This window comes from Chiloscyllium plagiosum, chromosome 44 (assembly GCF_004010195.1).
Source record: "Chiloscyllium plagiosum isolate BGI_BamShark_2017 chromosome 44, ASM401019v2, whole genome shotgun sequence".
Lineage (NCBI taxonomy): Eukaryota > Metazoa > Chordata > Chondrichthyes > Orectolobiformes > Hemiscylliidae > Chiloscyllium > Chiloscyllium plagiosum.
The window spans coordinates 13,404,644-13,429,355 of record NC_057753.1 but is presented as its reverse complement, the minus strand read 5'-3'; the positions used below and the strand labels follow the sequence as shown (position 1 = coordinate 13,429,355).

The window sequence follows — 24,712 nt, the reverse complement described above, 5'->3', positions numbered from 1 at the left end:
GTGCACCATACTAAAAGGAAGAGCTACATTGGTAACTCATATTGTTATGCTCCTCAAGGGTGATCTTTCTGAAATCAACCCCTCTCTCATGTGCAATCACGTAAACTTGCACGCACGCACGCGCGCACGCACCACGCACACACACACACACACACACACACACACACATTCACCCTCTCTGTGATGGGGTCTGCCCAAAACCAGGCAAGTATCTCTGAAATCTCATTCTATTGGAAGATGCTGTCCATTCATTATGCTAATACTTCAGAAGTTAAAACTAAATGGTGCAGCCGCACTTGGAGTATTGCGTACAGTTCTGGTCACCACATTAGGAAGGATGTAGAAGCTTTGGAAAGAGTTCAGAGGAGGTTTACTGGGATGTTGCCTGTTATGGATGGGAGGTCGTACCTGGATAGCATGAAGAACTTGAGGCTATTTTCATCGGAGAGAAGAAGGTTGAGAGATGAATTAATTGAGACATAGAAGATAATCAGAGGGTTAGATAGGGTGGACAGTGAGAGCCTTTTTCCTCAGATGGCGATGGCTAGCACGACGGGACATGGCTTTAAACTGAGGAGTGATAGGTATCGAACAGAAATCCGAGGTAATTTCTTTACGAAGAGAGTAGGAGGGGCGTGGAACGCACTTCCTGCAACAGGAGTAGACTCGCCAACTTTAAGGGCATTTAAATGGTCATTGCAGAGGCATGTGGACGAGAACGGGATAACGTAGGTTCGACGTGCTTCAAATTGGTTTCACAGGTCGGCGCAACATCGAGGGCCGAAGGACCTGCACTACGCTGGAATGTTCTATGTTCTAATTGTGGACAGAAGTGGAGCGACAGATAGAGTGCAAAATGAAAGGGAGCAGGGAACTTGCTAAATTTCAGGTTTGTGCTTTTGTGTGCGTGCCTCTGGGTGTCTGTGTATGTCTTTAGATGTGTTTTTCTGACTGCGCATCTATTTATGTATGTTGCTGCCTGTGTATATGTGTGTTTTTATGTGGCAACCAATATATTTCTGTGTGTTCATGAGCATGCATTTGTTTGTGTTTACTTCTGTGTGTGTCTGTATTTATCTTTGTGCGTGTGTGTGTGTGTGTGTGTGCGTGCACTTGCGTGTGAATGGATGTGTCCATCTCAGTGTGTGAAGGAAATTACTTCTGGCTTGATGTTGAAAATATAACAGTGTCGACGTTCTCTGCTTGTTGCTGTCTTCTGAATAAGATCATATCGTTCTACCACCGGCTGTCGAAGCAGGCATTTCAAAAACCATCACATTCTTTTAAGAGGGCTCAGATAGGAAATTATTCAAGGGCTACTTTTTACTATTCATGGCGTACTAGAACTAGGGTTTATAGTTTAAACTCATCCATTGTTAAACACTATCCAATGTTCTGATATAAATGATTAGGATGAGAATGTACAAGGCATTAACAGTAAGTTTGTAGATGACACTCACATCGGAACTTTCATGGACAGTGAAGAACGTTGTCAGAAATTGCAGCAGGACCTTGATCAGCTGGGGAAGTGGGCCAGCAATCGCAAATGGAATTTGATATAGACAAGTGTGACGTCTTGCATTTTGAAAAGTCAATTCAAAGCAAGAACTTCATGCTGGATGGTATGGCCTTAAGGAGTGTAGTGCAACAGACAGACCTTGGTGTTCAGGTGCACTGTTCTCTGAAAGTCACAGTTAGACAGGACAGTGAAAATGGTTTCGGCACACTAGCCTTCTTCAGTCAGGGAAATTGGGAATAATGTTCAAATTGTACATGACGTTGGTGAGGCTGCATTTGGGGTATTGTGCTTAGTTTGGTCACCTTGCTGTACGAAGTATTTATTAAAATAGAAAGAGTGCAGAAGAAATTTACAAGCATATTCCCTGGACTCAATAGTCTGATTAACAAGGAAAGGTTGGAAAAACTAGGACATTTATCTTTAGAGTGTAGGAGATTGAGTGGAACGGGAGTGGGGAGTGTGGAACGTATGAAGGTGTACAAGACTATAAGAGACATGGATGGTTTGAATTCACTGTCTTTTGTCCCAGGGTTGGGGAATCAAGAACTAAGTGGCATTAATTTAAGGGGAAAGAAGCAAAGGAATCGAAGGGCCAACGTTTTTAACACAGACTGTAGTACTCATGTGGAATGAAATGCCAGCGGAGGTGGTTGAGGTGGCTACATTAGCAACTTTTAAAAGGCATTTAGAAAAGTCAATGGATAGGAAAGGATTAGAAAAGGTATGGGTCAAGTGTAGGGAAAAGGTATTAGAGTCGACTGATGGCTTCGGACATTTGAGACAGAGAGCCTGTTCCATATTGTAGGACTCTATGACTCCATCCATTTAATCAGAGACGAGGGATAACTTACCTGTCAGAGCATTGTGAGACTTGGGAATGTCCTTCCTCAATAGGCAGTGGTCTTTATCGAGAGATGTCTCCAACTGATTCTGAATGTCTTCACCGTAACTGTGGGATGGAAACTTTCAAAATACTTTTCATGCAGCAGGATAATACGTTCTGGCGCTGGAGCATCGTTCAAAATCCAACGTTTTGAAGCGTAGTCAGTGTATTTATGAAATTGGGAATCTGATTTAATTGTCAGGGATAATGATGCAAATACAGATCTAGAGCTAAATCTCCCACGACAGAAGAAACATCAGTAATTACATTTGTCAGTACAGTTTGATGATTGGAATGCCTGGATAACAGCAAGACCTGCAGTTCTTGGAGGTATCGCAAAAGTTAAAGAATTTATCAAAGTTCACAAAATTCCAGATTTACCTGTGCTTTAGTCCCAAATTAGCAGACAGCCCGGCCCAGGCTTCTGTACTTAACATAAATTAGTATTGATTTCAAATAAATATATTCCAGATGCAGGTAAACAATTATGAACTCATCATATATAAATCAATCGGTAGCAACTCTTACTGTCTTGACAACTACTACCCTGTATTCCTTGAATGCAGAGAAACCAAGCATACAAAATATTTGTGTTGCAGGTGACAGGGAAAACTGGGCTGGCATTTTAATGTCGCCTGTTCACAGTGTTCGCTGTGTTGACACTTCTGGTTGGAGGACATGCTGCTTCTTAGCCTGTCTTTTCCAGGCACATTCGTTTGCTGAAGGTGGCACACAATGATTCACACTGATCAACTCTGTCATTCCCACAATGTCTAAGTGTGAGAGCAGATGATGTTGTCCGTTTGAACAATGCAGTGCGTTGCTGTCATTCCTCTGACATCATCCCCAAAGACGTTTTCCACTCTGCCTGTGCAATGGCATGTAGCCGCCAGCAGGGGGTAGCACTGTATCACTTGGAGCACAGAGAACCAAGGACAGAAGCTTTGACCAAACCGATCTGCTGGGGAGGAGGTGGTGGGACCTGCCTTCTTCAATATTTGCCTTACTTGCTGAGTTGGGGCACCCACATTGTTGTAAGCAAGAGTGTTCCAGGGTCTTTGCCAAGTGATCATGAAAGCATGTGACTTAGGTCTAATTAACGACCGAGTGTGGCCTGAAGTGTTCCTTTGTATCTCACCTCTTTGTCTTTCTAGGTGGTGAGGGCATGGGAATGTTCTTTTGCAGGACACTTGGCGAATTACTGTAGTGCATTCTGCGGCCACATTTCTGCAACTGTGCATTAGTGATAAGGCAGTGAATATTGGACCTGATGACCTCGGTGAAAATCCAGCATGTTTTACTGCTTTTCTGCATTTCATCTATTTAAGCAACTTATACATTTCATATTTATGATTCTTCTGAGATGCCATTTAATCAGTCTTTTGGTCATTCATTTATTGAAATCTAGATTGCTTTCAATCATTTGGCTTCTCACTTTTTTGCAGCCTTGCAAGCCATACAGTATACATGTCTTCAAAATTTCGCTAGCCATAGCTGATTTATTTTTCCAGCTGCACATCGCTGTTTTTGAGGAACAAATAATAATTACGGATCATATAATACCTCTTCAATCACTCTGTACAGCCTGTTTACTTGTAAATTATTTTGTGTATTTTGGCAATCCATCATAAACAATTTGCCATTCCAGTTTTCATAGTTTTCATTTCTCAGGTTTGAGACTCTATTTCCAGTATGAATGATGTCACTTTGAATCTTGATTAAAAATTGCACGACATTATGAACTCTATTCAACAGGACGTCTGATAAGCAAGGTGACTGCGGCCAGAAGCGCCACCTGAAATAATGAACTTATGATGACACTAATACACTTAACATGGAGTTACAAAAGATTAACAATGATTAAAGCGTGCTGGGAAATCGAACTAAGCCTTGACTAAAGTGACAGTGCTAATCCACATGATGCAGAATCCATACACGCTGCAGCTGCCCATAGCCGGTTTGCAAACAAACCTGACAGCTGCAGACACTGCAATACACAACTGAAGTTGGATTTGGATAGGATAATGGAATTTCACCCTCGGGACAATTGGGAGCAGTGAGTCTTTCGCTAAACAGAGAGGCACCTAGCACCCTTATTTGGATGGAGGTTACGTGCACCCAACAACTACCGTATTGGACGCCTAAGGGCGACCCTACCATCAACGTGAAAACAAGTGCCTGGTTCTGACCAATCAGGCTAATCGAACCTGATGAATCCGTTGGCAGATCCTCAAAATCCGCCCAAAAGGGCGCGAATCCTCGGAAGGAGAGCAGTCACCACAAAACCCCACTCAGGATGGTAACTCGAGAATAACCACCGAAAGGGAATGCACCTTTAAGACCATCTGAAGAAAAGGAAATCATCACCACATTGAGCCTGGCCAACTTTGCGTGCGGTGGTATACGAGCATACAAAGTTAAATTAAAGCAGAAGATAGGTCGTTGTGATATTTCATTTGCTTGTAGTTCTCACGTTAATTTTGTCCAATAAACGTATATCATTTTCTATAAGAGACGACTCACAGTTATTTTGCTGTATAGAAGAACTCAAACACACTGTGTGGCAGGTTCAACCTTATTATTTTTTCTCTGACTTCAACCAATGCTATTCCTAAAACAAGCTGATTGTAATTGGTGCTTCAACGTTTTGCTTCAGAAAGGTTCAGAGCGAGCTCCAGAAATTCATCTCCCATAGATTTCGTCAATGGATTTCCAGCTAGGATGGGTAATTGAATCCTTTGCCACAGTCCTCACATATTCATGGTTCCTCGTTGACAATATCGTCTTTGTGTCTGTCTAGGAGGTGATCAATAGAATCCATGACCACGGACAGGTTGACCATCGTATCTCCCTGCTGTGAATGTTTGTCAAACTTCCCTATGTGTTAAAATTCCTTTCTCAGAAGGCTGCGTTCACATTCATAATATGAAACATAATTGTGAATGCTGGAGATCTGAAACACATAGACGGTTGTGTTTGTGAATTGTTCCTGACTTAAAGTAAAGTGGCAGCTTTAACTTTCCAGTTTGAAAATGACACTTGACAATTCTCCAACATATGAACCTGTTTGTATTACCTTCCTGCTTTATATGCAAAAGCACATCTGAAAGTGATTGCTTAAAATCTGTAGTAAAATTGCAGGTGGAATGGATCTGTAAAGTTTCTTCATAATGATAATTGTTTGAATACTAAGTGAAGAAGGACTGCATTGTACCCAAGAACTTCCACGTTTTCTTCTATGTGCATCCCACACACTGAAGTTTGAGATATGCCTCATTCCTTCTAACGAGTTAAAATGAGCTGGAATGCATTACCTGAAATGATGATCAAGACACCTTCAATGGGAACTTTCAAAAGGAAATGGAAAGTATCTTTGAAAAGGAAAGCTTTGGAGAAAGTTCACAAACGTGGGACTAGTTAACCTATTAGTACTATAGCTAGATGATTATTGCAGAGAATCAGTTAATGTTCTGGGAAACGGGATTCGAATCCCACCAAAGCAGATGATAAAATTTGAATTGAGTAAAATAGAACATCTGCATGCGAGAGTCGAACAATGACCATGCAATCATTGTCAATTGATAGATGTAATTCAATAATGTGCTTCAGAGCATCCTCTGTCCTCACCTGGTCTGGCTATTCTGTGACTTCAGATCCACAGCACTGGTCTAGGACGCTACTCTTTTTATAGATGTCATGGAATCCCTGCAGTGTGCAAATCCCTCCATATGACTCAACAAATCCACACCACCCTCTGAAAAGTTACCAACCCAGACTCAACCCCTCTCACAATCCTCGGTATTGTCTCCACATCTTATGAAGTCACATGGCCTAAGGTTATTGGTGCCCAAGCACATCTCCTGCTGATCAACGCATTCTGTCCGACCTTCAGTGATGAATTTGTCGTTCTCCATATTGCCTCTGTGTGTGTGTGTGTGCGTGCGTGTTTTGGATGCATCAAATTGTTTTGCAAAAACGGTTCAAAAGGGTAAATGCCGTCATCCTGTTGCAATTCATCACGATCGTGTGAAGATGTCTACGGCAAGTAACTTAATCAATTCTCACTTCTAGAATTTCCAGATTGACTGCCCAAGTATCTTTGAAAACTGATATAATCTGAAATCTGGTTGGTGGAGTGTTTGATGCGTTGAAACTTTTAAAATTCATGGGATGAAAATTGTTTCTGTTTAAAGTCAGCAAACTGTCAAAACACAATGAGCCGCACTGGTACCACAACTCAGTTTCGAGAAAGGTAACTGCTTGTCATTTCCCCGCTGAGCTTCACACAGTAACAATTAACTATGGATCATGACTGTACACATTGACTGATACCTGAGTAATAAAATAATTTTGAATTATTTCACCTTTTATCTTAGCTGCAGGGAAAGATCTATCTCTCTGAAGCGTGGCCGATCGATCGCTGCAGAAAGGAAAGTGCAATAACGGAAGGAGATCTAATGGCTGAATGCATGGGAAAGAGTATCAGGGTGAGCAAGACAGCCAGGGAAGAGATTAGAGAGAGTCAGCTGTCGTCTGTCCTTTATTATATGACGGGTGACGTCATATCAAGAAACCAGCCAATTGGATCAAGGGAACAAATGTCTCACTTGTCCAGAAAGTGAAGATTGATTCTGATCGCGGTTCAGTCCCTCATGGAAGATCAGACGGTCAAAACATTCTGAAAAGTGCCGAACCTGAAATATGTGCTTTTTATGTGCTTCACTGATAATGATGACAGTGGTGACAGGTAAGTTTGACCTAAAATCGTCAAGATGCGCTTCACCAGTTCGACCTTCAAATTTTTGACAACTTCATTATTTCTGTTGCAGGTGCGAGCGGCCAAGATTCAGTTTCCCAGGATCCACTTGAAAAAGCGGTTCAAGAAGGAGAGACTGTAATCCTCAACTGTAATTACTCAGCACAGTCCCCTCCTGCAGTGCTCTTTTGGTACATCCAATATCCTGGGGAAGCTCCTGGATATTTGCTGAAAAGATTCAACAAGGAAGAAGGACAAACGTCTCCAGCTTTTTCTGACAGGTTCTCTTCTTCTCTGGACAAAAAGCAGAAAATATTTCCCTTAAATATCACTGTTGCTCATGTATCTGATTCTGCCGTCTACCACTGTGCGCTGAGTCTCACGCTGATAAAGAGTTGCAGTCAGTCCGTACAAAAACTAGCCAGACACACACATGAGCCTCCATTCCCTAGCTGCATCCTAGGCCACATTTCTGATATGTCGCTGGATTGTCAACTGACAAGACATTGGAAACGAGAGAACAAACATCAATGGTCCCAAAATCTCTCTTTCTGCAATTCACATTGTGTGCTTTTCTACATGACAACTTCTTATATCGCTGTGCCAGTTGCTGGTGATGAATAAGCAGGTCTCGTTTTCTGGAGCCGATGGCACAAAGTAATAGAAGCTGGAGATGTCCATTTCTCCCGTCGAACCCGCTCCGCCATTCATTACGATCTATCCACTGCCTTGGCTACTCCGACCTGCACTGTCCCCATAACCCTTATTTTCCTGAACATGCAAAAACTCATTCAAACGTGTCTTGAATTAATTTAATGAAGCTTCTTGTACTGTTTCCATTGGCAGGGAATCCCACTGTCTCCAGGAAATGCAGTTCCTCCCTTTACACTACCCTACACTCTCAGTAATCTTGAGGCCATGTCCTCTCGTCCTAGTCTCACCACCAGCGGACATAACTTGTCTCCATCTTTCATGCACACCTTTCATAATTTTATACGTTCCACAAGGTCGCTTCTCATTCTTCTAAATTCGAGCGAGTGCAGTCTCAGGCGGATCAACGTCTCCTCCTCCAGTAACCTTCCTCACCCGCACAATCATTCTGACGAACATCCTCTGCAGCGCCTACAAAACCAGTATATTCATCCTCAGGTAAGGAGTCCAGAACTGCGCACAATACTCCCGGTATGGACTCACAACACCTTGCACAATTGCAGCAGAACCTCCCTGCTCTTGAATTCAATCAGTATTAAATATTTACCATTAGTGACAAGGACGGACTTTGTTAAAGAGGTGAATTGAAGTTAGTGCTACCATCAGCTTTGTACAGTGATCAGCAAGTATTTCTTGATCTGGGGTGGAGGACATTTTGGTTCGATATTGGTAGATTGATGCATGAAAAAGACAGATGAGATTTGAGAAGGCTGCCAGAATTTGGAAATTATATGAATCAAACACCATATTGTTCATTAGTGGAGCAGGTTGGACGGAGCAAACGGCGTCCCCTATTTCCCAGTGGATTTCATGCAGTCAACACGCTGACGTCATGGACTGGAGAGTACAGCGGCTGCTGGCCGATTGGGTGATACGTGGTGATTCTGACAGAGGTGAACCATTCGGCAGCGAGACCGGATATGACACACCATTGACTGCCAGCTCAAAAGAATCAACTTCAATTCTCTTTGAGCTCACCCGCCATCTGCTCCGCAAACATGTCGACTCTTACTATTTACTCATTTCTCACTACTGCAACGCTCTTAACAGGCAAGTTTCTGAGTTGTAAAATATTCCCTTCTCGGTAAACTGTATATAGCAAACTTCGATTTATCTGTGTTTTCCTCTATTACAGTATAGGCGTTGACTCGTTAACATTCATAGTGATCGTCATTTTGATGTCACTTTCTTTCTATATTTGCACAGGTGTTACTTGTGCCGATTCGATCTCACAGAAGCCTGTTACAGTTACACAATTTGAAAGAGATTCAGTAACGATTCACTTCAGATATTCCACTACATATAGCACGTATACTTTGCAACTGTACCGTCAGGACCCAGGAAAAACTCCAACATTCTTAATCTACGTTGACAACTTTGGAAGTATCATCAGAGGAGAAGGGGTGTCCGATCGATTTTCTGCATCTTTGGACAAGTCAAAAAATAAGGGGAATTTTTCCATCTATGAGCTGCAGGTGTCTGACAGCGCAGTATATTACTGTGGACTGAGAGACACAGTGGCAGGAACTAGGCTGAGCCTCGTACAATAACAGCGCCCCAATGGAACAAAGTGCAAAGTGTGGCTCGTCGAGTCGAGAGTAACATTTACTTCCTACCTGTATACCAGAATGAGCAAAGTTAATATAAAACGAAATAATTAAGACAGAGTGTTCAATGGGTACAGCATCCGTGAAGGATCTCTCTCCTCAATTTATGCTGAATACATTTGAGTAAAAAGCAAATATGCCTTCAGAGAATTTATGCCATTGTGCAAATGAAAGGGTTTGCAATATAAGTACTGTGCTCTCGCCAGTGAAGGAGGTGCACACCAGAAATCATGAAAGATCAGATTCTGAACTATGTGCGGCACAGAATAAAATGACAACAGAAACTTGACTTCGATCAATGTTGTGTGATGCGTCCAAGATCCAAAAGCAATCCTATCATTCTTCCTGATATGTTTCAATTTGGCTTTTGTCCTCGGTCTGGTTTTTGATCTTCCATTAGCTATTCCAGGAACCTGCAGCTCACTTCTCCTGTGCAACAGGTTATTGCCGAACTAATGTTTGTTCATTAGCTTCCTGTCTTGATAATAATGTCACAGCACCATTTAATATTGTCGATCCTTGATCCTAATGTATATAAATGTCTTTAACAATGAAAGATGTACACTCTAGTTACTACAATTATTTGGACTGTCACTGGACATGCTTCAGTGCCCAATGTAAATTGCTATTACATACTGCAACTATTTAGAGCCATAGAGATGTACAACATGGAAACAGACCCTTCAGTCTGAACCGTCCATGCTGACCAGATATCCCAACCCAATCTAGTCCCACCTGCCAGCACCCAGTCCATATCCTTCCAAACCCTTCCTGTTCATATACCCATCCAAATGCCTCTTAAATGTTGCAATTGTACCAGCCTCCACCACTTCCTCTGGAAGCTCATTCCATACACGTACCACCCTCTGTGTGAAAAAGTTGCCCTTTTGGTCTTTTTTGTATCTTTCCCCTGTCGCCCTAAACCTATGCCTTCTAATTCTGGACTCCCCGACCCCAGGGGAAAAAAAAACTTTGCCTATTTATCCTATCCATGTCCCTCATAATTGTGTAATCATCTATAAGGTCACCTGGAGCCTCTGACGCTCCAGGGAAAAAAGCCCCAGCCTGATCAGCCTCTTCCTATAGCTCAAATTCTCCAACCCTGGCAACATCGTTGTAAATCTTTGCTGAACCCTTTCACATTTCGCAACGTCTTTCCGATAGGAAGGAGACCAGAATTGCAGGCAATATTCCAACAGCCTAACCAATGTCATGTAAAGCCGCAACATGACCCCCCAACTCCTGTACTCAATACTTTGAATGAAATATTTCTAGAATGGTTGGACTGGGATATATTCCGCTCGAAGTTGGGGATAGACCTGAAAGAGCAAAATGCAGCCATTTCAGAAGCGAACAGTTTAGAATGATGAGGGGAACAGTAAAATTGAGATTGTCAATGTCACGCCTCTGGCTTTCAGTTTCACCTACATAGTGAAGATTGGAGATCAGATTATATGGAATTAATTTGCACCAATGCACTTCAGTAGCATGGAGAACGTTGGTGTTAATGATGTGTTCTCTCAACCATTGCAGCAAAACTGAGAACACTCGAAGGAAACGTTTTGAAGAGGATTCATATCAGACTCAAAACGTTAATACTACTTTCTTTTGACAGATATTGCAAGATTTGCTGAAGCTCTGTAGCTTCTATCGTTACTGATTGTATTTCACATTTCTCAACGATTACATCATCGTGCCATTCCTCCGCAGTGGTAGCACTTTATGATTTAAATTCACTTTTTTTGTGAATATGAAGCAGTCTTTGCAGAGATCTTCGAACGTTGCTATGATTGACTTTACTTCAAGTCGGGGGAGAAAGTGAGGACTGCATCATTCCTGATGAAGAGCTTAACCTCGAAACGTTGACTCTCCTGATCTGGTTGACCTGCTGTGTTTTTCCAGTGCCATACTTTTGACTTTGGTTCATGTCGCCACATCAGTGTATTGGGTGAACTTTTCAATAAGCATTAATCACGCCTCGGTTAAACGTTTTTTAATTTCAAAAATATATTTTATTCATAAAACTGATCTCTTTGTGCATATACATTGAACGAAAAAATACGTTCAGTTCTGCACAGTTGCATATCAAGTAAACACACAGAACGTTCGGGTTTGATTATATACAAACCAAAGACCTCTGTTGCACATGCAACAGTACTATTTATATATAGTTGACACACTATAGGAGAGTCCAATAACTGAATTGATCCCCATTTACCTTCAGCAGGATGACGTCAGACGGTGGTCTTTCCCCCACCGTGTCTTGGCAGTAGCTGCCCCAATCTTTAATGCGGACCTCAGCATGTAATCCTGGTCATTGGAATATCTTAATCCGTAACACTCTATCGGGGTCAATTCCTTTTTCTGGACGACGAAAAAGGCTCGGGCAGACCAAAGAGTGTATTTCAATGTTTTGATGGTCCTCAAGATACAGTTGATATAAAGGTTTGTGTCCGAGGCAACAGACCGTAGTGTACATGGAGCTGCTCAGGACGAGCCTGAGCAAAATTATTGCATTTTCTTCCACTCTCACTTGGCAAAGGCACATTGCAGCAGGAGATATGTGCCAGTCTCAAACTCTCGGCAGCCAGTTCAACGGCAGTGTGTGGTGACACAGGCGGACCATGCATGCACGGTCGTGCCCTTCATAACCACAAGCCAAGCGATGTCTTCAAATAAGGGTTGTATTGAAAATGTTGTCTCAAGTCTGAGGAAGGGGCACAGGACACAAAACGTAAACTTTAATTTATCTTCACAGATGCCACCAGACCTGCTGAGCTTTTCCAGCACACCCCGTTTTTGTACCAGTATCAGTCCGTTAGTTTAATGACCCCAAGTGAAACCCCCTGCAGTCACTGATAAGTGTCCAGACTGTAGGATGAACAGAATCCTGGAGGAGGCATACCTCCAAGAATTAACTAAATCGATTCGAAAATTCCTTCCGTTTGGCTTACAATACCATCTGTAACTTTCTCTCAAATTCAGTCACCATTTTACCTCGAACAGTACTTATTCTTTCACAGTTGCTGAGTCAAAATTCTTGAACTCCCTTGCTAACAGCACTGTGAGTTTCCTTCCATCTCAAGGAGTTCAGCAGTCCAAGAGGCAGATCACCTTCATCTTCTCCAATGCAATTTGTGGTCATACTCGTATTCTGTTTCTCTTAAATGTCAATTGTATAAGGACTCTCGTCCTTATACAATTGACATAATCAGATGGGAACGATTGGGAACAATTAGCAAACTTAGGTGTTTGGTGAAGAATGTTCATTCCCAGACAGCCCAGCAAGCAGAAACCATATGCGAATAAGACCTCCAATGGTCACTTTGCCTCATTAATTAGCCGTTATTGAGTGTGCTATTCGGTGCGTGTTGTTCAGATCGGAGTTGCATCCCACTTACTGTTGGTATTTGAAAGCAAGCCTGCGTTATTCTGGGTCTACGCATCTGTTTCTCACTACTTTGAAACTGTTAGCATGCAGCTGCAGAGGAAAACCTTAATACAACACAAAATGTTTGATGTTGTTCAGGTTGGTCCAGCGATGCACGTGGCCGATCAGAATCATGTGACCGATCATTGTTTCCCTCACCAAATGGTTTGGATTTTGGTGGACGTAACTAGTTGCTGCATTTTCTACATCGCTCATTGCAGTAAACGTGGAACGCTTAGGAACATTTCAAAAGGCACGGAATCATGTATTCACTTTTCATTCACTAAACTGACAGCTTTAGTTTATTTCAATAATATATTTATAACCAATAAAGTCATGTATTCAAGTGAAAAAGTATCAGATTTTCCGCGAATTCGGGTACAATTTCAGATCCACTCCTGATCTCACCGTTTGCCTGACACACTGTCATGTTCAGTGACTCCCTGACAGTTTTTGTAAAGGGTCGGCCCAGTTCCGAATCTCCGTGGGGCTCAGTGCGCAGTAATACATTGCAGAGTCTGCCAGTTCTGTTTTCACCACTTTCAGGTTTATGGTGTGGTTCACATGGTCGAGCTCTGAGGAAAACCGGTCTCCTTGAAACCTTTCTGCGTTCGCTTCAAATTTGCTTCTCCGGAGCAGAAACTCCATGGAATCACTGGAATGTTGGTGGTACCAGAAAAGGTAAGGAGTATTGTCTGTTGTCGTATAATTACAGAAAAACTGGACATTGTCCCCCTCAATCACTGCGATCGAAGCCGGTGTTTGTGAGACAGAATCTCCTCGACAAAGACCTGCAAAATTGATTGATCGATTTACTTGATTGGTTAATTGATGGACTATATGTGTCATGTGTACCTCAGTGCACTGAAAACCTTTCTTTACCAGCGGTATAGGCCGATCATAGCAAAGAAGTATATACAGATCATAGAATGAGACGAACAAACTTAGACAAAGGCATACAGGTTATGTCGCAAATGTCAGCATTAGCAAGATCAGCACTTGAAGTTAAAGACTACAGGAGAATCCATAAATTACAGAAAACACTTCATTATTCTTATGCCACAGTCATCCTGTCACCTTGAATAATAACCTGCGAAATAAGTTAGGAAAGATAAACAAACATTAATTTCATGCAACTCGGCAGCTGTATTGGTAAAGGGCTTTGCGAGATTAAATAAAACCTCCTTCAGTACACAGGTCTCACCGCCTAACAAGGTCATTTTCCATTTCGTTCCTGATCCTGAAGGGAAAACTGAAACAAAATGATCCTCAACTTATCAACCTACCCGTTAGAACAGCTGCAGCTGTGAGGAATGAACTCACTGCTCCAGGCGGCGTCATTGTTGACGAGAGATTACAGTGAATGTGAGCAGATCGAAGCTAAAATAATTTTAGTCAAGAATTGCTAACATTTCCGGATCTCTGCCCATTGGTTCATTGTTGACAGAGGCATGAGGTGACAACCAATGAGTGTCAAACGCCTTTGTTCATCAATTCCAACAATCAGCTTTAAGCTCCTTGAACTTCATTTCAGATGGCCGCAAGTGAAAGGAACACCGTGTACTTATTAGCCTGACAATGGGGTCTTACATAGATTATGAGCCAATAATGACATTTGGCAGTTTTAGCTCTCTGTCGGCGAAGTCAGAGAAGGAACACAGTCCACGCTGTTCGAGTGTCAGAAAATAGAGTTCTGCAGTTTAGAGAACTTCTCTCTGGCGTTTTGGAAACTTCCTTTCGCCCAGGCTGAGGGTCAGTGTGTTTGAGCTTTTTAAATACAGTGATGATGTCCATTTTTTTAAAAAAAGTGCATTTTCAATTACTTAAACAGTTGAGTGGAATGTCGATTTTCTGGCAAGATTCATGGCTATCGACATTTCTTTAATTTTACGTTGCGCCATCGCAATGTATCCGCGGTATCTACACCGGACACATTGCAGCACCTGGACAAAATGGTTTACTGCCATATTCTCAAGGTGCATTAATGATGCATGCCAGAGTGGCCTGCAGCAGCCAAATACTATAGTATTTTTGAAGGAAGACATGATGACACATTTCTCTGAAAGTCTGAATGGGAATGGTGACAGAGCAGAGGTACATATTAATAGAAATCCTGACAGAAGAGAATGCATTTTGTCAAAGACACAAAACTAAATGGCAAGGCAAGTGTTGAGGATGGCACAAAGTGTCTGCGAGAAGGACATAAAGAGTTTAAGTGAGTGGGACTACAGCTTTCACTAGAGGGGGTATCAAAGAACGTTGCACCACACGGAAATGAACAATTTTTTGATGGGATAATATCGTAAGATTGGATATTTAGACGACTGAATTATGTAACTGTTGTTGAAATGTGAATGATGTTCAAAGAAAGGCCTCTTTACTTTACTTCACGGTTGATTTACGACTTAAAATGGTCTAATTTCTAACACCTATGCATGATACTTGTTATTTTTCCATTTATCTTTCAATGGTTTATCACCATTCTATCTTCTACATGTATTATTCCTTTATTTCTGCTCTTTCTCCCATCTTTCACTCATGTAAGCATACGTCGCCGCCCAGATTTCCAATTCTCTGCACTTCTTGCACTCTTTGCATCTTGCTCGGCTGCATTTCTTTTTTGTTACCACATTCCCCTTAACATCGAATGATAGAGCCTTTGAATAATATCATTAATACTCAGCACTGCGGCCTTCCCACGCGGTGTACGTTTTTGTTCAGACTCTCCCTCTGTTTGTAACACTGTGCCCCCATTGGCGCAGAGATAGATGGCGGTGTCATTAAGTCTGGTGTCTCTCACACTTAGGACACTGTGTTTGTAGTCTGTACTGATTGAAGCGGAGATTCTCTCACGTTGATTAGCTTCTGTTTTGGCTATCACCAGATGCTGGGCTGGCTGGTTCGGGAATTGTCTGTACCAATGCACTCTGCCAGATGCCGTTGCTATGGAGCACTCCATGGAAGCGTTTTCTGCCTCCTTGACAACTGTCCATTGAGCAAGTTGCACTACTTCATCTTCTCCAGTTTCTACTATGTGGATCAGAGAGGAAAGCATGAAAAGAACTCGGAAAGTTTGAGACATCATCACGTTACATGAAACGTTAAGTCCACAGAGTTTGTTGAAAAAAAAGGAGTTAACGACTCAAAAAACGCTGTTTTCGTGTCAACCTCAGTGCTGCCTTCTTTCGAAGTTGCGGAATAAGTTGTGTGTAATATCACTCCGCCCTCACATTCAATATATGTCACATAATCACCCTGCCCTCTAGTGGTAATGTCCGGAAATTGTGACGGAAACTTTCTCACCAGAATTGACTTCAGGTGAATGAAAACAAAAATATACACCCCACCACCCCAAAAAACCTGTTGCCTGTGATACCCTGTACGTTTTTATTTCAAATGCAGCACCCAACGATTTCAGGGTATTTTCTTCACGTATTGCAACTGAAACTGTATTCCAAATTTTGATCAGCCTTATTGAAACAAGCAAAAGATCTCAATATTAATCCTAAAATCTTGGCCTGTGATTTGAAGAGGCGTGTCACTTCAGCGTGATGCGATAAGAGCATGTGTTACCATTCTGTGCACTGTACTAACTGGAAGAACAACATTAGTAACTCATTGTGTTATGGCCCGCAAGGGTGATCTTTCTGATATCAACCCCTCTCTTACATGCATACACATACATGAGCACACACACACACACGCAAACACATTTACAAACGCACACCTTCACCCACCTGTCTCTGATGGGGTCTGCCCAAAACCAGGCAAGCATCTCTGAAATCGCCTTCTATTGGAAGATGCTGTGCATTTATTATGCTGGTGCTTCATCAATTGAACCTGAACGGTACGGCTGCACTTGGAGTATTGCATACTGTTCTGGTCACTGTATTATAGGAAGGATGTGGAAGCTTTGGAAAGAGTTCAGGCGAGATTTATTTGGATGTTGCCTGTTATGGAGGCGAGGTCTTATGAGGAAAGGCTGAGAGACTTGAGGCTATTTTCGTTAGAAATAAGAAGGATGAGAGGTACTTAATTGAGACATAGAAGATAAACAGATGGTTAGATAGGGTGGACAGTGAGAACTTCTTCTTCGGATCGCGATGGCGAGGATGACGGGACATGGCTTTAAACTGAGGAAAGACAGATAAAGGACAGACATCAGTGGTAGTTTCTTCACTAAGAGAGTAAAAGGTGCGTGGAACGCGCTGCCTGCAACAGTAGTAGACCCTCCAACCTTAAGGTCATATAAATGGTCACTGGTTAGACATATGGATGAGAACGGAATAGCATAGGTTAGATGAGCTTCAGATTGGTTTCACAGGTCAATGCAACATCGAGGGCTGAAGGGCTTGTACTGCGCTGCAATGTTCTGAGTTCTCTGTTCTAAATGCTGACAGAAGTGGAGCAACAGATAGCGGGAAAAATGAAAGCGAGCAGGGGACGTGCTGAACATAAGGTTTGTGCTTTTGTGTGTGCGTGCGTGCCTCTGGGTGTTGATGTGTGTCTTTCTATGTGTATTTCTGTGTGCACATCTATTTATGTTTGTTGCTGTCTGTGTATATGTGTAATTTTATTTGGCTACAAAGATGTATTTCTGTGTGTTCATGTGCATGTCTTTGTGTGTGTGTGTCTGTTTTTATCTTTGTCTGTTGGTGTGCACGTGTGTGTGTGTATGTGTCAAATACAGTGTCAAAGTTCATTGCTTGTTGCTGTGTTCTGAATAAGATCATATCGTTCCACCATCCACTGTCGAATTGAAGCGGAAGATGTTTCAAAAAGTGTCACATTCTTTTAAAAGGCCTCAGATTGGGAATTTTTCAAGGAATATTTTCGAATACTCATGACGTAATAGAATGAGGGGTTAACGTTTTGAATGCATCCATTTTAAAACAGCTATCCAATGTTCTGATATCAGTGGTTTGAATGAGATTGTACAAGGCATGAGCACAAAGTTTGAAGATGACACTAAAATCGGAGGTATCATGCACAGTGAAGGAGGTTATCGGAAATAGCAGCAGGAACTTGATCCGCTGGGGAACTGGGCCAGAAATAGCAAATGGAACCTGATATAGTTAAGTATGACGTCTTGCATTTTGGAAAGTCAATTCAAATCAAGAGTTTCATGATGGATGGTAGGGACATAAGGAGTGTAGTGCAACAGACAGGCCTTTATATCGGAATGAGCCAAGTTCAAATAAAACAGAATCATTAACAGACACAGGACAATGGCTGCCGCATCCGAGAAAGACCTACGTCCTCACTTTATGCAGAATACATTTGAATAAATTCCAAACATGCGATTAAAGATTTATGTCATTGTGCAAATGAAAGTTATTGCAATAGAATTGCTGTCAGAAATATCTGGCATTGTGCTCCAGCCAGGGAAGGAGGTACAATGCCAGTAGCCAGGAAACATCAGCTTCAGAAATCCGTGCGACACAGAATAAAATGACAGCAGAATCTTGACTTAGATCAATGCTATGTGATTCATCCAGTATCAAAAAGCAATTCCGTCATTCTTCCTGATGTTCTTCAATTTGATTTTTGTCCTCGGTCTGTTTTTTGATCATCCATTAGCTATTCCAGGAACCTGCAGCTCACTATTCCTGTGCCATAGATTATTGTTGTACTAGTGCTAGTTCGTAAGCTCCCTGTCTTGATATCAATGTCATGGCGCCAGCTAATATCGTGGATATTTGATCCTATTGCATGTAAATGTCTTTAACATTGAGAGCTCTGTAGTCAGGTTAATGCAATAGTTTGGACTTTCACTGGGCAAGCTTCAGTGCCCACTCTAAATTGATATTTCATATCACAACTCTGTGATCCTTTGAATTAAATATTTCTAGAGCGGTTGGACTGGGATATATTTCATTCGAAGTTCGGGTTAGATCTGAAGAGCAAAATGCACCCATTGCAGAAGCGGACAAATTAGAGTGGTGAAAGAAACAATAAAATTGGGATTGTCACTGTAACGCAGTTGGCTTTCAGTTTGCACCTACACAGTGAATGTTGGGAGATCAGATTATACAGAATCAATTTTCACCAACGCACCTCAGTCGCATGGAGAACATTGGGGTTAACAGTGCCTTCTCTCAACCATGGTCACAGTAGCTGTGAACACATCACTCGAACGAAACGTTCTAAAGTGGAGTCATATCAGATTCGAAAAGGTAACACTATTTCTCTTTTGACAGATATTGCCATATCTTTTGAAGTTCTGTAGCTGTTTCTCATTTTCTTGTATATTTCTCAACTACTATATCATCATGTCATTCCGACGCAGTGGCAGCACTTTGAGATTAAATTTCATCTTTGTTTGGCGAAAACAAAGCAGTCTTTGCAGACACCTTCGAAAATTGCTATGATTGACTTTACATCAAGCCAGGGAGAAAGTGAGGACTGCATCAGTCCTGATGAAGAGCTTAAGCTCGAAACGTCGACTCTCCTGATCTGCCTGACCTGTTGTGCTTTTCCAGTGCCACACTTTTGACTTTATTTGTAGTTGCCATCTCAGGGTAATGGGTGAACCTTTCAACAAGCAATAATCACACCTCGGTAAACCTCTTTTGATTTCAAACACATAGTTTATTCTTAAAACAGATCTCTTTATGCATATACATTGAACCAAAAACTGTTCATTTCTACACAGTTGCATATCAAGTAAACACATAGAACGTTCGAATTTGATTATACACAAAACCAAAGACCTCTCTTGCACATACAATACTATTTCCATACACTGGGAACACGTGGACAATCCAATAATTGAATGGACCGCCATTTACCTTGAGCAGGAAGACCTCAGACGGTGGTCTTTCCCCACTGTGTCTTGGCAGTGGCTGACCCAAGCTTTAATGCAGACCTCATCATGCAGTCCAGGTCATTGGAATATATCAACCTGCAACACTCGATCGGGCTGAACTCCTTGTTCTGGTAGACGATCAAGGCTCGGGCAGATCAAAGATTGCCTTTCAATATTTTGATGGTCGTCAAGATGCAGTTGATGCCTATAAGAATGTGTGTCCCAGGGAACGGACTGCAGACTGTATGGAGCTGCTCAGGACGAACCTCAACAAAAACATTGCATTTTTCTCCAAACTTACTTGGCAGAGGCGCATTTCAGCATGAGATGTGGGACAGTCTCAACTCCTCAGCAGCTGGTTTAAGGGCAGTGTGCGGTGACGCAGGTGGACCGTGTCAAGCGACGTCTTCAAACAGGGGTTGCATTGAAAATGTTGTTTCATTTCTGAGGAAGGGGTACGGGACCCAAAATGTAAACTTTAATTTCTCTTCACAATGCCACCAGACCTGCCAAGCTTTTCCAACAACCCCCATTTTTTGAATCAGTGTCAGTCCATTTGTTTACTGACCCACAAGGAAAATCTCACTGCAGTCGCTGTTAAGTGTCCAGACCATTAGATGAACAGAATCCTAGAAGAGTTATATATTCACGAATAAACTAAGTCAATTTGAAAATTCCAAACGTCGGGATTACAATACCACCTGTGACTTTCTCTGAAAATAAATCACCAACTCACCTTGAATATCCTCTTTCACTGTAGCTGAATCAAAATTGTGGAACTCCCTTGCTCATCGCACTGTGAGTGTCCTTCCATCTGAAGGAGTTCAGCAGTCCAAGAGGCAGATCACCTTCACCATCTGCAAAGCAATTTGTGGTCACAATAGTATTCTGTTTCTCTTAAATGTCGCCAGAGGGAGGGGAGGACACCTCCAGTCCTTATACAATTGACATAATCAGATGTGAACGATTGGGAAACAATCAATAAGTTTAGGTGCCGTGTGAGAAATGCTGATTTCTAGACAGCCCAGGAAGTAGAAACCACATGAGACTGAGACTTTGACTGGTGACCTTGACTCATCAATCAGCCGTTATTGAGTGTGTTTGTTTGGTTAGTGTTGTTCAGATCGGAGTTAAATCCCACTCTTTGGTTGGTATCCAAAAGCAAGCCTGCGAAGTCCTGACGAACGATTCTGTCCTTCGTTATTTTGAAACTCCTGACATGCAGCTGCAGCGGCAGTACTCAAAATCCCACTAAATGTTTGAAGTTATTCAGGTTGCTCCAGAGAGTCAGGTGACCCATCAGAATCACGTGAACGACTACTGTTTCGCCAACTAAATGTTTTGAATTTTGTTAGATGCATTTTCTACATCGCTCATCGCTGTAAACGTGGAATGCCTTGGTACATTTCAAGGGCAAAAAAATCATGTATTCACTTTTCATTCATGAAACTGGCAGCTTTAGATTATTGCAATAATATATATACAACGAATAAAGTTATGTATTCAAATGAAAAATATCAGATATCACCGCGAATTCGGGTACAATTTCAGATCCACTCCTGATCTCACCGTTTGCCTGACACACTGTCATGTTCAGTGACTCTCTGGCAGTTTTTGTACAGGGTCAGTCCAGTTCTGAGTCTCAGTGGGGCTCAGTGCGCAGTAATACATTGCAGAGTCTGACAGTTCTGTTTTCACCACTTTCAGGTAGATGGTGTGGTTCACATGGTCGAGCTCTGAGGATAACCGGTCTCCTTCAAAACTTTCTGTGTTCCCGCCAAATTTGCTTCTCCGTAGCAGAAATTCCACGGAGCCACTGGAATGTTGACGATACCAGAACAGGTGAGGAGCATTGCTTGTTGTGGTATAATTACAGAACATCGAGACACTGTCTCCCTCATTCACTACGATCGAAGCCATCGTCTGTGAGACAGAATCTCCTCGACAAAGTCCTGTAAAATTGATTGATCGATTTATTTGATTGGTTAATTGATGGACTTATTGGCATGCGTACCTCAGTGCAGTGAAAAGCTTTGTTTACAAGCGGTATAGGCATATCATAGTAAAGAAGGATGAACAGACCATACGATGAGAAGAACAAACTTAGACAGGCATACAGAATATGTCGCAAAGGTCAACATTAGCAAGATCAGCACTTGAAGTTAGAGACTCCAGGAGAACCAGGAAATTACATAAAACGTTTCAGTATGCTTGTGCCACTGTCATCCTGTCACCTTGAACAATAAACTGAGAAATACGTTAGGGAAGATAAACAGGAATTAATTTCATGCAACTCAGCAGATGTGTTGGTAAAGGGCTTTGACAGATTTAATAAAACCTCCTTCAGTAAACAGATCACACCGTCTAATAAGGTCATTTTCCATTTCGTTCCCGATCCCGAAGTGAAAACTGCAGACGGTAGGTGAGTTTAAATATCTCACCTCTATCAAAGTATCTGAATGGACCCAGTCCTGCTTAACTCCCAGCCTAACTCTTACAATGTATTTCATTCGGGGTCCTTTGCTAACTCATCCCAAACAGTGATGGCGTTGGACAAGTTTGTCTCCACATGATGATTTTCACTTGGAGAGAATGTATGGCTGCCTCTGTGTTGATGGAACTGCTCGGACAACTGTAATTGCCACTGCGGATCTGAAACTCAGAGATCCTCAAGTTACCAACCTACCCGTTAGAACAGCTGCAGTTGTGAGGAATAAACACAGTGCTCCAGGCGACATTGTTGAAGAGAGATCACAGTGAATGTCAGCAGAACTGGTTGAAGCTAAAATAGCTTTAGTCAAGAATCGGTAACCTTTCCGGTTCTCTGCCCATTGGTTCATTATTGACAAAGACATCGGGTGACAACCAATGAGTTTCAAACGCCTTTGTTGTTCGATTCAACCAATCAGCTTCGAGCTCTTTGAACTTCATTTCAGATGGCCGCATGAGAAAGGAACACAGTGGATTTATTCACCAGACAGCGGGGTTTTAGAAAGACTTTGAACCAACATTGGTATTTGGCAGTTTTATTTGTCCGTAGGCGAAGTTCATGTTGTTCAATTTGGAGGTGGCGGTGCTGGACTGGGATGTACAAAGTTAAAAATCACACTACACCAGGTTCTAGTCCAACAGGTTTACTTGGAACCACTGGCTGTTGAAGCGCTGCTCCTTCATCAGATGGTTGTGGAGTATAGGATTGGAAGACTCAGAGTTTATAGCAAACGTTTTCAGTGTGATGTAACTGAAATTATGTATTGAATAAAAAATCTGGATTGTCTGTTAAGCCTCATCTTTTAGAATAGATATTTTGGTTTCAGTTCTTTCATATGTAAATCACTTATTTATTTTTAAAGTTGTATTGTCAAGTGAACTTTAACAATTAGTGTCATGCCGGCATTAACTGGGCCGACATGACATCAATTGTTAAAGTTCTCTTGAGAATGGAACTTTAGAGAAATTCTGCAATTTACGTAAGAAAGAACTGAAAGCAACATGTTCATTCTAAAAGATGAGAGACTTAACAAACAATCCAGGTTTTATTCAATACATAATTTCAGTGACATCACACTGTAAAATTTTGCTATAAATTCTGAGTTTTACAGACTTATACTCCACAACCACCTGATGAGGAACAGCGCTCCGGAAACTTCCAAATAAACCTATTGGTTGACAACTTGGTGTTGTGTGACTTTTAACCATGTTGTTCGAGTATCAGAACAGGAGTTCCCTAGTTAAGAGAACTGCTCTCTTACCTTTTGAGACCTTCCTTTAGCCCAGCCTTAGAGTCAATGTATTTGAGGTTTTCCACAAAATGATGATGTCATTTTAAAAAAAAATGTCTACGTTTTCAATTACTTAAATTATAGAATGGAATATTGATTTTGTTGCATTTTCTGATAAGATTCATACTTATCGACATTTCTTGAATTTTATATTGTGCCGTAGCAAATGTATCCACGGTATCCATACCAGATACATTGCAGCACCCAGATAAATCGGCTCAATGCCACATTTTCAAGGAGTGTTAGTGATGCATGCCAGAATTGGCTGTGCAATTCAAATACTTTTTTTTTGAAGGAAGAAATGATGATGCAGTTTCTCTGAAGATCTGAATGGGAATGGCGAGAGAACAGAGTACACACTTATGCATATTCTTGACAGAAGAGAATATACTTTGCAAACACACAAAACTAAATGGCAAGGCAAGTGATTAGGATTGCACAAAGAGTCTGCAAGAAGGGTATAAAGGGTTTAAATGAGTAAGAGTACAGCTTCCTCTGGCGGGATATCTAGGAACGTTGTTTGACAAGGAAATGAACAACTCAGTGGATGTGATGATATCGAATGATTTGCTTTGTGGATTCATTTTTGAGACGACTGGATTGTGCAACTGTTAATGAAATGTGAATGATTTTAAAAGCAAGGCCGCTTTACTTTCCTTCACGATTGATTTATGACTTAAGTTGATTTAATACTTAACGTCTGGGCATCACACGCTATTTTTCTTTTTATCTTTCAATAGTTTATCACCGTTCTCTCTTCTACGCGTATTGTTATGTTATTTCTGCTCTTTCTGTCATCTTTTCTTTCACTGATGTTAGCATATTAGATTAGATTAGATTACATTACAGTGTGGAAACAGGCCCTTCGGCCCAACAAGTCCTGATGAAGGGCTTTTGCCCGAAACGTCGATTTTGCCTGTCCTCGGATGCTGCCTGAATTGCTGTGCTCTTCCAGCACCACTGATCCAGAATCTGGTTTCCAGCATCTGCAGTCATTGTTTTTATCAACAAGTCCACACCGACCCGCCGAAGCGCAACCCACCCATACCCCTACATTTACCCCTTACCTAACACTACGGGAAATTTAGCATGGCCAATTCATCTCACCTGCTCATCTTTGGACTGTGGGAGGAAACCGGAGCACCCGGAGGAAACCCACGCAGACACGGGGAGAACGTGCAAACTCCACACAGTCAGTCGCCTGAGGCGGGAATTG

At 41.8% G+C, this 24,712-nt stretch overlaps 4 gene segments (V, D, J or C); 2 read left to right on the top strand and 2 right to left on the bottom strand.

Annotated features, from left to right (window-relative positions):
* The first annotated feature begins 7,103 nt into the window (after positions 1-7,103).
* LOC122543686 lies at positions 7,104-8,741 on the top strand. The segment is given in 3 exon segments: positions 7,104-7,149; positions 7,232-7,558; positions 8,629-8,741. Coding segments are annotated over 3 exon segments (486 nt in total).
* A 119-nt stretch (positions 8,742-8,860) lies between these two features.
* LOC122543685 lies at positions 8,861-9,419 on the top strand. The segment is given in 2 exon segments: positions 8,861-8,919; positions 9,076-9,419. Coding segments are annotated over 2 exon segments (396 nt in total).
* A 3,919-nt stretch (positions 9,420-13,338) lies between these two features.
* On the bottom strand, positions 13,339-14,253 carry LOC122543684. The segment is given in 2 exon segments: positions 13,339-13,697; positions 14,193-14,253. Coding segments are annotated over 2 exon segments (414 nt in total).
* A 7,054-nt stretch (positions 14,254-21,307) lies between these two features.
* LOC122543683 lies at positions 21,308-22,452 on the bottom strand. The segment is given in 2 exon segments: positions 21,308-21,666; positions 22,401-22,452. Coding segments are annotated over 2 exon segments (411 nt in total).
* Positions 22,453-24,712: the final 2,260 nt, after the last annotated feature.